This window comes from Rhopalosiphum padi, chromosome 1 (genome assembly GCF_020882245.1).
Source record: "Rhopalosiphum padi isolate XX-2018 chromosome 1, ASM2088224v1, whole genome shotgun sequence".
NCBI classification, from domain to species: domain Eukaryota; kingdom Metazoa; phylum Arthropoda; class Insecta; order Hemiptera; family Aphididae; genus Rhopalosiphum; species Rhopalosiphum padi.
Genome location: NC_083597.1, coordinates 3,798,363 through 3,814,769, shown reverse-complemented (window position 1 = coordinate 3,814,769; position 16,407 = coordinate 3,798,363). Strand labels below are relative to the sequence as shown.

The following is a 16,407-nucleotide window of genomic DNA, read 5'->3' as shown; positions in this document are numbered from 1 at the left end:
TACAATGTAATTTAAAGATACATATTCGTATTTCATATTTATTTTTTGTATTATATTATATCAGCGCTACTATTACCTATTTCGAAATGTACAAGTTTAGTTTAAAAACATAGAAATAAAAGTTCTAAGATCTCATAAATCACATGAAACGTAATCTTAAAACAAATAAAAATAATATGTAGTAGTAATTTTTCTTTATATTCCACTAATATATAAATTTATAATATATAGTATGATATATATGTGCACAGAATATATTATTATATTATACTAGTAAAGTGTTATTAGTAATATATTAGGTATAAAGTAATAAGTTATTGAGTTTTCCGTATGGTACAAGTATAAAAATAATAACTATAAATCTGACAACGGATATAGTAGAGTTAGAATAAAAAAGTATAATCAACTTTTATGATAAATATGATACATCGGAACTTATAATTTATATAGAAAATAATATAATTATATCATCTATAGTTTATTATTTAATTTAAATGTTGTTTTCCGCCGAGAATGCGATATTATCGACCGAGTATAAAGCCTTATGAAAAATAAACTTAATACAAAACTATTTACTATAGTAACGTTTATCGATCGATCGTATAGCATACCTGCAAGCACCATAATGTTTATTTATTTTTATTTTTTAAGAAATTAAAAATATCAAATAAATCACCAAATAGACGTATTTTGAAATACATTTTATCAGAGTACTAAAATTATGATATTTAAATGTTCAAAGAAAATACATATAATATTTATATATATATATATATATATATATAAGTATGTATGTGTGCGTGTTTTTTTTTATTAAATGCACTTACTGTCGAGGATTCAATTAAGTCAGTCAATTTAAAGATTAATTCAAACCTCTCAGCTCCCGAGGGAAATATTTTACGCGTACAGGCAATTTGTTAGTGAATCAAAGATTTTGACAAAAAAACTTTGGATAACACTACGTGTCATGCCACAATATACAGTGTATGAAAATTATAAGAAACTTTATTTGTGGCGGAACAAAACGAATGAAAGAAAAATATTCTTTTTGGCTTGGTATATTTTATTTTCATTTTTTTTTTTACTTGCATTTTTAAACATTTCCTAGAAAAGTTAGTTTTTACCGCTTTCATAAGACAAACTTCTCAGTGAAACTATATATAATCAAATTGATCAAAAAAAGAAAAGTGTAATCTTGTAATTTATTATTTTTGTTTTTCTAATGGCAATATAAAATAATAGCTATTAAAAGACGATCATGCTGATCGATAATCACTAGTTGTACAAATATTTTATTTGTACTTTATTATTTAGAAATTAACACTTATATAATATTGAAATGATTGACAATATTTTATCTACAATTTTGTAGAACGTTTGAATTGTTTGAATGTACTTAACAATTGTTGATGTTTATTTCTAAAATTAGAACTAAGTTTAAGTTAGTAATCTAAAAAATATTGTTCCATTATATTTTTATTAAGAACTATTAAACTCTAAAATGGCTTTCTAAGACACTTTCGTAGTTTCGTAAGTAACCAGTGATCAATGTTTAAGTGTTTTTGTTGGTTATTTAATATGTTTGAGACAATAACAACAATCACACTACAATAGTATTCTGCTTTTAATGTATAGCACATTTAGTACTTTATTGAAAACAGTGAACGTTCATCAGAAAATTGCTTTAAGAGAACGCTTCATTTACACGTTTTGTCTCTATCTTATAGTCTTACAATACAGTACATTTTACGCTCACAATAATTAATTTTACTTTGTTATTTTTAAAATTTTAAATTTTTAGTGTTGAAGCAAGTTATGATAATTTTAAAATTATTAAAAAATGTACAGTTTTAAAATACTCATATCTTATTTCGTAATTAAAATATCAATAAAAGCTTCCGAGATGTTAAATAAAATAGTGTTACCTTAAAACTGTATTATAAGCTAATTCGTTATAATTTAAAAAAATGGAATATTGTGAACATAAAATTTGATATATTGTACATTTGTAAGACGAAGAAAACACATATAGATGTGACGTTCTCTGAATATAAAATATCTATGATAATCATAAATGTATTTATACCATATCCGTGGGTACTTACATAGTTCGTAGATGTTCCATATTATCAAAAATGCCATTTTCTATGTAATTTAAATTTCTTAGGTCTCTTAATGTTCTGTAAATAAATACGAATAAAAGATATTATTTATTATCAGTTGCAATATTGAAAAAAAAAATGTATTACATTTATTCATTTACGTGAATTACGATTTCCAGAGTTTAGTTCAACGAGGAAAATAAATATAATACCAAATATTATATGGTAGGTATTTATCGGGTTAAATATTCGAAATTAACTTAAATTTAAATAATTTTTTTAATAATATTTTACATTTTTTTAAATCAATAGATGAAAATTAATGAAGACTTAAAACAAAGTATAAAAGAGTTCATATTGGACACATTCTATATATGTGTATTTTGTTAATATTTTTTTTTTCGTTTACGTGTCTGATAAAAATTTTAATTTTTTAATACACAATAAATTTATAAATTTAAAAATCGCGTGGTTATTTGTAATTAATTTGAAAAAAAGATTTGTAGCTAAATCTGAAACATTCACATCAGATTTCGTTCCTAATTTTAAAATTTAATAAATGTATACAATATCAACTTTTCTGTATAGTTAAAAGTTATTATTATTTATCTGATTATTGTAATTTATTAAGTCACAACCCGCCACCACTAAGCCACTGCACACTACATAATAGGTAGTACAATTAATTATACTCCCGTTACCACAAATCCTCAAATCTATTTATTTTTTCTCTTTACTGTTTTTTAAAGCATTTACCACTGTACTGCATCAAATAGTAGGTAAGTCAAGACTACATAACACTATTAATAGCAGTCGATGTCCATTATTACATGTACCTATTACTTTCCCAATCGTATTATTATTTATACCATTAACGTTATAATTGTTGATGAATATATAATTTAACTTGGACATCTACGAGCATCCATTATTGTATAAATTTAATTTCTTATTATTATTCTTGGGTGAATATTTTGCACCCACCCAAGCTTTCATATCCAGGATAAAAGATCCCTGAGTAACGATAAATTTCTTTTTTCTAAATTGTTAAATTTATTATACGTTTTAGTTTTTAAAATATATATTTTATATACAGGATCAAGTGGATCAAGTGGAGTAAATGAAAATGAAATTTACATGCTTAAAAACTTTTTTATTTTTAGCTTACATACAAACTATTTAACTATACATATAATGCTCCTAAAATTGCATTTAAAAGTAAAAATTGTCGATTACTAAGAGAAAAAAATAATTAAGAATTACCTAAAAAATTTACATTTTCCCCATACTTTTGGGGTACACGAAAATAACTATTTCCAACTGCAAGTATTTTACTGAATTCACATTAAGGGTAAATTAAATCATTCTGCTGTAACTAGCATTATAATATTGTATATGTTCAATACCTACAAATTTTCATTCGTCCCGAATAATATAGTGTAGTGTGGGGTAAATGAAAATAAAAGTGTAATTAACAATTCTATAAGTCTGGGGAAAATAAAAATTTGTTTAAATTACATAAAATACATTTTATTTAATCAAATAAATAGTTATTCTTTATTATTTGAACAATATTTATTACAGTTTAATACTTATATTACTAATACTACTAACCTACTAATATTATTTATAATTTATGTGTCTCCTACCTACACACAAATCAAGCATTGCTGTCGAGATGTTATAATATTGTGGGAAGCAGTTTTCATTATCTAATACAATTATATGTATAATGTATATAATACAAAAACAAAATTGTTTTAATAAATAAACTATAAAACTTTATCAGGATATAAGTCTGAGATTTAAAATTGTTTAAAATAATTTGAATAAAAAAAAATATTTTACCTATATTTTCTTATAATTAATATTTAAATATTTTTATTTTTATTTAAAATACATTATACTTATATAATAATATACTCACATATCTCTTAGGCTTGTTTTGTATTTTGCGAATGAATCTTTTGTTAAATTTGTAATTGAAGCTTTTCCAATTATCCTTAAAACAAAAATATTTATGAACAATATGTATTAAAAGATAACACATTTTATCATCTTACAGTTCATGTAAAGGATTTGGCAGATCATTTGGAATTTCTTTAAGTTCACTTTGAACACATGTACATTTAATTGATCCGTTATCATTGGTCATGTTAAGACATTCGCAAAATTTATGAGCAATGGCAATTTCCATACTTCCAACTGAGCTACATAAGTAATCAGCGAAAATCAAAGCAAACGCTAAAACACCAGCAATGATATGTTTATGTGACATATTCAGACCTAGAACATAGAAATATAATTATTTTTTTATTATATAGTTTTTCAAGTGATAATAATGTTAAATCACATGCCATATTTTTAGGGGATAATTAATTGATTTCAAAAATTATAATTTAAAAACGTATTAACATAATAATAAATTATTACATTTTAATTTGTATTACGTTTATTATGATAGGAACGTTATCGGGTCTAAGTTTCGGAAGACCGAGGTGCGACAACTAATGTTGGGTATTAATTAAAATTAATCAAAACAAAAATTTCTATTTATTGATGGATTAATTACATTTTTTTATTTTATAGGTACTTGAGAAAAATTAAGATTTAAATAAAAATTAAACTAAGTAACCCACGCGTTACTTCAAATTAAGTCATAGTACGGATAAAACTGATGCATAAGCATAACAGTTTAAAATGAACGGGTCTTGGCAATTTCTCAAAATATATATTTTTTTTTATTTTATTGACCATTATTTAATACCTATTTTTTATAATTTATCACTTTATGATGTTAGAAAATCTAGTATATCAACCCGAAACCCATAAATAAATAGCCTTGAGGCTCCGGTGTATTTCACTTCCTGTATCTACGCTAATTTCGGCACTAAATATACATCCTAGAAAAAAACAACATCAGATTTTTTTTTTATCTTATAAAAACAATATTAAAGTTATCTTTGTACGTTATTCTTGGGTGGTTTTACATAACAGATCAACGATAGACCACGCTTGGTCCTTCAGATGGAACAGACAAATCCAAATTAATACTGATGGCTGGATGGCGTGGTCTAGTGGTGGCAAGTGGCAACGTTTATTTTATTTATAGTGTTATAGTGAATGTGTGTACTCATGTTATATAGTTATATGTATATGTGTTGACTTTGAACAGTGAAAATTGATCTTGGAGTTCACACTCAATAGTTACAGTAAAAAAAATTTTAAAATGTTATACGTATAATATATGTATAGTTTTTTTTTCTCGAAATTTAGTGATTTTGTGAGTTGATACAAGAAGAGGTTAGAATAATATGTGATAAATTTATAAATATGATGTAAAAATCTTAACCCTCATCATAATATTTTATAATACATACTTGGAATACGATAATAATCTCAAAAATAAAAATACATAATTGCAAAATTAATCGTATGATATATCAATATAAATTAGAAATTACAATGCGTTGTATTATAATACTCGTATTATGTTAGGTATAATAAAATATTGAAAAATGTTTAAATATAACTCATTGCGTAAATATAATGTGTTTAATACTTGCATTTTAATATCATGGTGAAAATTTTAAATTATCATAGTATTCATTCATTTATATGCCAAGGTGGAGAATTTTTACATGATAAGTATTACTTTATTCTGTCAGCTTGCAAAACAAACTTCACGACAGTATAAAGTTGTTTTTTTTTCACCCTAGATTAGTGATTACTATTAACATTCACATGGAATTATTAAGTGGAAAATGTCATGCCTGTGGAATTACTCTATTGTTGTAAAAAACCTAAAAAAAAACTACGAAACTTTTCCTATTAAATTGTTTAAGTCCCATCTGTAATTTTTTGAACACCAAAGTCTAGATATTATACGTGAGTTCTCGTTCGAAATGTTTTTAAACAAATGAACGACCAGGCGTAATTCCCCTGGAGAATAACGACGTGCTCGACACTGAATGTACTTGTCATTTGGGATTTTAAATTATTATTTAAAAAAAAAAACTAACATTTTGTTATTACTTATTCGAAGAAAAGTTCATGTGAATAATGACGCATAAAATACAAATAAAACCATTTTTTGTGTTATTAACATACGTAAACACAATAGTATAATACTGAACAAAACTTAAGACTAATAATGTATTTAATCATTTAAAATGTGATTTTGATTAATTATTTTGTCTGACTTTTTATAACAAATTTGTTTCTAATTTAGCATAATATTTTAAAATCGTTATTGTATAAACAGTTTAAATTATAAATTTGTTTAATAATAAATTTACCCTACTTATGTCTTTGTACAATTTCATTATTGTTTTTTAACATAATTAATTATTTATAATACAATATTTTATTGCAAGATGACATTGTTAGTAGTGTATGCAAATAAAATAAGCCGTATGTTTACACGTAATGACACATTGGCTCGATAAATTATTTATTATACGCACGTGAAACATTTCAATTTTATATTTTATCATTGTAACTCGTCGTACAATTTTATCTCATCTATTTTGGTACCGACATAAGTACACAGTTATTAAGTAAATTAAGTTATACCTAACTACTACTACTTTGAAAGTAAAATCATGAGAAACTTAGAACGAGAACCGCAAGGTCATTTGTATTTGAGTACCAAAAAACGCAGACAGAAGTAAAATAATATGTATTTTTTAATAGTTTGAATTTCTTTATAATTTGTTAATGTTTTGGGTGTAAACTGTTTTTAAAAGGAAAATAAAACTGCGTGGAGATATTCAATTATTCTGTGTTTATGTTTGTTGTAACAAAATGTTAAACTTGAGTCATAAATAAATTATTATTAACTATTGGAAAATCTAAGCGAATGGTTTTTTTTTACAAATTTAACGTATGTGCCACACGTGTATAATATGCACTTTTAAGTTTTAACAATGTATATTTACATGCAGCCTTTTAAAACCATATTGTTGTACGATAAATTATTTATGTATATATGTGTTATATAATTATAAAAAGGTGACTGAGAATCTTATTTAATAGTTATAATAATTATCTAATAACTATTAACAGTTAAATATACTTATAATTTCTAAGGACTTTAGTAGTAAACGCATATTGCCGAAATATCAAGAGGTATATAAAAAAAAAAAAAGCTCGCGAGTGGAGGATTTTGCACAAAAACATGTCTACAAGACCAAAACACAAACGTAAACACAATCGTATTATCTAAACCGTCATCAACGACCGGTACCTTGTGACTCGAATTGTCCGGTGAAATATTAAAGTTTCTAGTCTCCATGTGCGGGTCAGAAAGTGAGATTATAATGCATTAAACTCAATAATAATGTACTTAAATCGCCCATATAATATTGCGCGACGAAATGGCAGTACATTGCGTTTTATTTTCGTCGTAATAATTTAAATCTCCGTTCTTCCATTTTATGCATTAGGATTAAGGAGCTTTAAAATTTACTATCGAAAAACACTTTATATTTAAAAATAATATGGGTGATATGGCTAAGTAATAGGTGACCGTATAACCCAATCAGAAATAATTTATGATCTATTTATCGTTTAATCTTTTTCAAATATCGTTCAGTCTCCGATAAAAGAATCTTCATATTATTATGTTATAATTTATTAAATGGCTTCCTGTGTATAATAATCACAGAAGATTACCAAAAGTAGAGTAGACATTATTCTTTCGATATAAAATCGTTTTTTTTATAAATATTTGACATGTTAAACACAAATCATATTCAAATAACTATGTAATCATTGTGATCTCTATTTTTTACAGTCTAATTTTTTTTTAATCGGATTACATAAAAACAAACCTATAATTTCTGAACATTTTCATGTGGTAAAATGTTTTAGTGTAATTGTACATTTCTAAGAACTTTTATTATCAAATAGTTATAAAGTTAGTAAATTATAAAGTAATTATTTAAATTATTGACATTACTCCAAAATGTTTAATCAATCAAGAATTTTCTGCTCCTTTCTACTTAAAAAAGAAATTTTGGTAAATAACGAAAATTAAAAATGCACTTGGACTGATGTACATTGGCCAAGTATATATACTATATATACTATGTATTAAACTATTATAGCATATAGTTTATTTATTTTTTCTGACTTTTAATTCAAATTTAACTGTACATTAGCGTTAACATTTATTAACATTTAGAATGGAATTTCCAGTAAATCAAGACAATTTTCAAATTCCGAACTAGTTTAATAATAGCTGTGTATTATATGTGGACTTCGGCGCCAATTGAGAATGAATCTGTTAACATGTTCGAGAACAAAAACCAATGCTGCATTTTTCATGCGTTCTGTCTGTCTTTCTCTCTCTTGAACTTTACGCCTTAAAACCTTTTTAGAATTCATTTATTCCGTTTTGTAGAAGATTGATTGATTTTCACTATCACAAGGTTATTATTGATCGGTACGATTGCGTTTAGCATAGAATGTTCTTTGTATTAATGACTGAGAGAAACAAATTTTAGATATTTATTTAATGTTTTAAACATTTATTCATTTGTTACTTTCTTACACACAACAATATTATATAATAAGATATCTACCTACAATTATAAATATTACTATATATAGTTACATATAAAAAAAAATTTCTCATAGAATATATGTTGTAAGAATAATTATTATTATGGGTGACTATAATTACCATCAACTTGTTTTTCTATTAATCTGATACAAAGTATTCTATAATATAGTAATTTTATTATATTATTTATTGTTATCGTTACGTCAGTAACGATTTGACTTGTATCACTACTTAATTAATTCGTTTTCGATGAAGTTTGAAAATCAGTATTTGACATTTTAAATTGTGTTAATATTATAATTTATTGTATTATACTAGTAATATACATCAATATATATATATATACTTTGCAGTAGGTATTAGGCAATTTTAAAATAACCCTATTATGATTGAATATATATCGTGAATGAAAATATTATGGTGGGAATGTGTGAGCGGTCACACCAGTAATTGCTGTCCAACATTAGTGTCAAGCCGCTCCTCCGATTCCTTGTTATCTGGATTAGTGACCACTCGAAAATTAAGTAACACAACACGTCACGTCTTATATAATAATATATTCAAACATTAAAAGTCGTGAGAAAAATTAATCAACAATTTGAAAAAGTTATATTATATTGTTCTCTTAAGTATTATCCGGATGCATAAACAATTGATTAGTTTAATGATTCACTTAAAAATTTAATGGGCCAATCATTGACCACTGAATAATATTTAGCGAATTTCATTACTGATATTTTATTATATTTAGTGATTGTTTGTACGACACGTCATGTATGAGGTATTGGAGTTTATATAGATTAGCTCATTATAATTTGTTGAGATGTGTTTCGATACCCAAATTATTTAAAGTATCTAAATTGTATAAAACTTAAATATAAATAGTTAATATTATACTTAAGATTAGCTACAATTTTTATTTTTTTTATTACTATAATTGTATAAATTATTAAATTCTTAGAAGTATATTATTCATAAATATTAATTAAAAGATAATTTTTTTTTTTAAAGTTCATTAATGTGAACAGATTTTTGGTTTGAACAAAAAATACTCCTTTTAAAGCACCATGTGTTACCTTTAAATATTATGTTTAAAATAAACATAGAAAAGGTCATTTTTCAAAAGTTTGTTCAAGTATTATAAAAAATATTGACCAACGTAGAGCATTTTTTTAAAAACTACAAAAATGTTATTTTAACCAAAATTTGTTGGAAAAATGTTTTCGATATTTATTTTTGTGTTAAACTGATTATGATTTATAGTATACATTATACATCTATCCTGAGTAGATATAAACGATTTGAGACAAATTTCGAAAATCTAGTTACTGTAGTATATTATATAGTCTAATTTTTGAAATTTTAATGTCGCAGATGTCACAGCTGATATAAATAATATTTTTATTTATGTGTTAAACATCATTCTAATTCATTTTATCAATATAGTATTATTATAAATACTTATAATATTGTTGAACTATGTAAACAACTGACTTTTATAGATCTGTTATTGGAACATAAATCTGTTATACATATATTATTTTAAACATTAATTCTTTAAATCCATAAGACAGACAGATTACTGAGATTACGATACATTTTTTAAAACATTATCCTCTTTTAAATTAGTTGCTCCCTGTTATATTACATTGCACTAAATTCAACCAGCCCATTACATTTTCTTACCACTAAAATCAAGTTTGCGGCATAGTGATTAATTTATCAACTTATCAAATCAAATATCAAAATAACAACTCGAATTTACTACCCATTACTGTTTAAGACTAGTAATTTGATCTTTATTTAACATATTTTATCAATTTAATGACACAACGTTAATGACTGAAATTAACATTTCTATATTTATCCAATAATGTGGCAATATTTTTTATAAAAATATACAATGTCTAAAGCTGGATATTATCAAGTTAAAAAGTTAGTTAACTCGCAATCCTTGTATATTATCATACTGAATTTGAGCTCGAAAAGTGAATACTTATTGAGTGAAAAAAATTTATCCATTTTATTTCTTACAATATAATAAACTCCATAATCCATTTGAATTAACTCATTAGTCATTACACTCATGTGCAATAAAGCAACACGTATGTTTGGTTTTTTTTTAAACAAAACTGTTATGTATTTAAAGATCCAACTTATTCAAAAGCAGTATTTTATTCATTAATACGTTCATTAGTTGAATGTGGTTCAATTATATGGCTCTTTAATCAAACTAGCCACATTACTAAAATCAAAAAATACAAAACCTTTTCTCCGTATGATCCGTTACAAACTTAAGCAGATACATGGTTTAACAACGGTATTTTTTTCTTATATTCCTAATTAATCAAACAATTTAATTGGCAGAGCTCTTATCCAAAATTTCTCTAAATATACCACACCACATTACACTCTTCATTCTTTGATTTTTTTTATGTACAACCTCAAAATTGAAATTATAGGTAGTCATTGTAATGCCCCTTTAAATGAAATTGTATTAAATGAAAATTACATTAATAATTTTGAATAAAGTAATAAAATAAAATATAATATTATATATTATTTTTTTAATCTACCAAGCAAGTTGAAAAATGTCTAAGTAATAACTTGTATTATTTATATTTTCAATTTTATATTAATATTTAATAATTATGTATAAACGAAATTTATTTAATATATATTTAATTATGAGATAATTAATTAATAAAATAATAATTCAATTAATTGTATTTAATTGTTACATTCCTACTTTATACTACCTATTTACCTTACATTTTCAAATTTTTGAATATTGATTGTAAGACTTTTATATATTTTATTTTACATTACTGCAATATTTACCCATAAAGGGCGTTATAACTTATTGTAAATTCCTTATAATAAATTATCATCTATTCTGTTATTTTTCATAAGATACAGTTAATATTTAACATGAAGACATCAAATTTCAAGTTTCAACTTCAAACAACAACTGAAAGGATTTTCAAACTTTAACTATAATAATTAATAATATATGATTTCATTGATTTCATTATTATTTTAAAAACTTCTGAGAGAGTCAGGAAATCCTTTTAGTTATTCTTTACGGATGAAAGTTGAAATTGTATGTCTTTATATTCTTGTCTATAGAAACTTATAATAAACAAATTTATTATAAAATAATAAATAAATCAATACAAAATATATATAATATAATATTACTTATTACCTGCTGTAGTTAAAGATTTTAATAAAATCAATTATGTATAGTTTAACTTGATTGTTTTTATTAATACGATTTTTATTAATGTTACTATAAATATTGCTTTCAAATATTTTGGTAATTTTCAATCGTTAATGAATAGCAAATATCACAAATTTTAAGTACTAGATACAATAATGGAAAAACATTGATTTTATATTTATATAGCTACATATTCATATTAAATTAATATCAGAGATCTAAATTAAAACAAGATTAAAATATAATATATAAATAATATTATACTGGATGAGTGTTAAGGCTATATTGATCCTGAATTTGTTTTAATGAAAAATATTAATATAAATTGTCGGTCATTTAATATCACCATCCTACGTTCACGTTTAATCGTAAATATAAAAAACAGTGAAACCACATTCTAAATAATTAACAAATGCCTATCTATATTATCTGCAAATTTTGTTTCCGACATTACGTCTTGTTAAAATATTTTTTTTTTCATACAAAATTATAACTAGTTTTCAATGTTTAGCACCTAATAAATCCAAATTTACTATAGTAAACGTAACTATATTATAAAATTATGTTATTAATGAACGTGTGTGTCTTCAGAAGTAATTTAACATACCTACGTAATTTATACAATCTGTTAGTAAATCGTTTCGGGAAAGTATAAAAAAACTTGCTAATTTTTTTATTCGATTGATAAAGTGCTTAACAGTGTTGAATTTCTCATTCCATCTCTAGTAGTCTAGTTACTTAAACCTTTTAAGCACTTTTCAAAACAATTACAAGTAAATAGCATTAACAGTTCATCTAACAATGTAAACGTAATAACCCTTTTCTTTTGAAAAGAAAATCTATCTAAGCATTAAGTTACAATGTCAAAAATAGGGTACTTTTTCTGAACGAAAATCAATACCATAAGTAAAGTGTATACAAATGCATATAAGACATTAAAAATTAACAACGATTGAAATGGTTTAGTTAAAAAAAAAAAAATGTGTATACTTAATTAAACAATATTACATAGGTACATATATTACATTATAATATATGTGTAAAGAATTCATTAATCATGATATATTAATGATTCATTATTCATAAATGTTGAGCATTTGAGCCGACTGTCCTATTCATACGTAAGACGCATTTCGTATTTTATACTAAATTATGATAATTTTTAAAACAAAAACATTATATATTATTTTATACAATTGAATTAAATTAAACTTTCACCACAAAAATATAAATTATATAATACCTATAGAGTAATGCAATATAATTCTCAACAAATAACCAATTAAAGACATTTTTTTTATTCAAACACATTTATTTATGTATTATTTTTTCATAAATGTTTTTACATGTATTTAAAATTTATAAAAGTTGATTAGTGTAATTTTTTTAGCACGTTCATTGTAAATATGGTTATAATAATATTATGATTGACGAGAACATTTATTTTTAAATGTATGACGGCGTTCCGAATATGCAATTAAGCTACACTTAATACCATAAAAATAATAATAATATAATATACCTATATATATATATATATATGACAATATTAAATGGTTATTGATATTGTTATTATTATATTAATATAATTTTATTTTGCCTCTGTTGGACAAATAATCACGGATACCTTTAAGTATAATATATTAATATATAATATGCATATACATATTATAATAAATAATAATATATTATATATTATATTACATAAAAATTAATTTAAACGGTTTATATTGTTTTATCATTATGCTATAATATATATTATAAATAATATTTACAAGTTTAAATATTATACAGTAGAAAACTTACAGAGTTTTCAGTTTTGCGATTTTAAAATAACTAAATTTAATTTAAATGATAATTAATTAATTAATTTCTGGTCGAATTCAAAAAGTTTTTATTAATATTGCCTACTATTTAAATTTAACATTAATTTATAATTTGCGTAAGAATAAATTGTTGGGAAAAAAATATTAATAATAATTTGACTTTTATAATAACCACGAGTCCTCAACTATACACATAATTATTATTCACGAGTATTCCTAGAAAATACAATTCATATTTAACAATATATTGAATGAAAAATTCAGTTAACTGTTATTTTCACTCACTAAAATAAGCAGCGAACATATTAAAATTGAAATATATCAAAACAAAAAGTCAAATAATATATTTATGTTTATCATAAAAAAAACGTAAATAATTGTTTACGTAAAATATAGGTATTAACGAATATATTTTTAATTTATTTTTATTGTTGATCATTTAAAACTGTATAACATATTTGTTTTTATTTTGAAGATTAGGGAACAATTTATAATTGTTACGCAATGTCGAAAATATTAGTTTAACAACTAAACAAAATTCAACTACCGAAACAAATTTATTTTATTAGCAGCTTAACAGTCAACTTGATAAAAATATTCAATTTACAAAAATTAAATTTTTTTTTTTTAATTATGATCTATATAAATATTATTTAAATACATCATTATTAAACCACGAATTACAATAATTTTTGAATAAAAAAAAGTAATATATGACTTTTAAATTTAAATTAATGATATTAATTTATTGTACTGAGCAATTAAAAAAAAAAGGAATAGAAATAGCGTCAGACTGCATAACCTTTTATTTTACTTTTGAAAAATGTACTAATGTTTGTAATACAATCATTAAACAGGCCTATAATCATAAAATGTAATTAAAATTACATTACTGTGGTAATTATTATGATTTTAAAAACTATATTAAAATGTTTAAAAAATAAACTAAATGATATACTAATGATATGTTATAATGCATTCAACAACCTATAATTTATAGCAATGTACTAATATAAATTTCATTTATTCATTGGCATCTTGTAATTTATTATTTGCTTAGTTTAATATGAATCATACCTCGTATTTTCTCATACATACATTTATAATTAAAACCAAAACTAATTTTGAAAATGAAATATGGTTACAACTTAATTTAGGTTATAATTGTGTCTAATATATTAATACTAAATTATGTGTGACTGTACAATTACTACTGTAATACTGTGTGTTGTGATTAATTTCAATATATTATTAGATATCTATGGACTAACGTTGTGGTATAATAATCTATACAATAAACATTGCTATGACAAAAAAAAAATTTTAAATTGTAAATATTTAAGTGAAAAAAGCATAAACATAAATTGAAATAATGATATACAATATTACTAAAAAAAACTGACTGGGTTAAGATTTTGATTATAATAAAACCCCATCTTGTGTGTAATAACGTTTTACTTTTACTGCTTCTTTTCTCAATACGTACCATGCAATGTATTATATATAAATTGCATGTATAAGTCTACGTGATCTAAATTCCAGAAAGTTGACAGAATTCGCAGCGACGATTTTCAATTCTACAACTACAATAACACTTAGTACGTATTTCAATGCTATGGGAAATGAGCATGATACTCGAATTTTATTTATTTATTTTTCACGTATTCGAACACAAATACATACACAAACAACACATTTTTCAACCCATATTTACTGTACGTGAAATATATAGTTTATTATTGAAAATAACCATATATTATATTGTATACGTGATATCTTGTATCATTTATAATGTCATTATAAAAATTTATGTATAAATAAGTAGTCATAAATATCATATTATATCATTAATAATTATACTAAAATAACTATTATTATTTTTAATTTAATAATAATGTCGAAAACTAATCATTTCTTGGTTAATTAGTAAATCAGTATATATTAAATATGTACTACAATATATAACGTGTTATAAATAAAATGAAAATATACAATCGATATAATACGCTGCTTGTGATTATACCAAAACTAAGAGCATTTTTTATATTCCAAAAATAAATCATATGATATATATTAATTTAGCTACAAGTGAGAAAATTGTACAACTAAAATTAAATTACATAACAACTATATTATTATTATTATTATTTTCTGCAAATAAGAATCAGTACTAACTCATACCCAATGTAAAACTTTTTCTACGATTTAACTATATATTATTGTATAAGAAATGACGAAGTTTTTAATTTTGCTTTATTTCACTTTTGATTTATATTCTAATATCAAAACCTAAGTTACCATCGCCCATCAATAATATATACTTTTTTTCTAATTTACTTTTGAAAATAGTTTCTTATCAGGCACCTATAATACCAAATATATGTATTTGTTCTATTCCTTTGCCTGATATTATTTATTAGATATTATTGATTTTCTTACATTCTACTATAGGTTTTCAATGAAAATCTATTTAAATAGATAATGCTTTATAAACAATTCAAAACTAAAAAAAATAGAACCAATAAGTTTACTTGGTAAATATTTAATTGTCTTCATTACAAAATTATGTAATAAATAACTATTAAATAAAATCATATATAACTTATATATTTTTATGTTTTCATAAATTATATCTACTTTAAATAACTAATAAGATTTAATAAGATATCTGTGCATTTTAATCTTTTA

General features: G+C 23.1%; 1 protein-coding gene across 1 annotated transcript in view; it reads right to left on the bottom strand.

The window, feature by feature from the left end:
- The window catches only part of LOC132917254 (lutropin-choriogonadotropic hormone receptor-like), a 116,317-nt gene that overhangs the window by 55,943 nt on the left and 43,967 nt on the right, over positions 1–16,407 (bottom strand). The window contains exons 2-4 of the mRNA XM_060977901.1: positions 4,166–4,388; positions 4,030–4,104; positions 2,106–2,180 (exon numbers count right to left, since the gene is read on the bottom strand). Of these exons, the coding sequence (XP_060833884.1) occupies positions 2,106–2,180; positions 4,030–4,104; positions 4,166–4,380 (365 nt within the window). The 5' untranslated portion in view covers positions 4,381–4,388. The remainder of the gene's footprint in view (positions 1–2,105; positions 2,181–4,029; positions 4,105–4,165; positions 4,389–16,407) is intronic.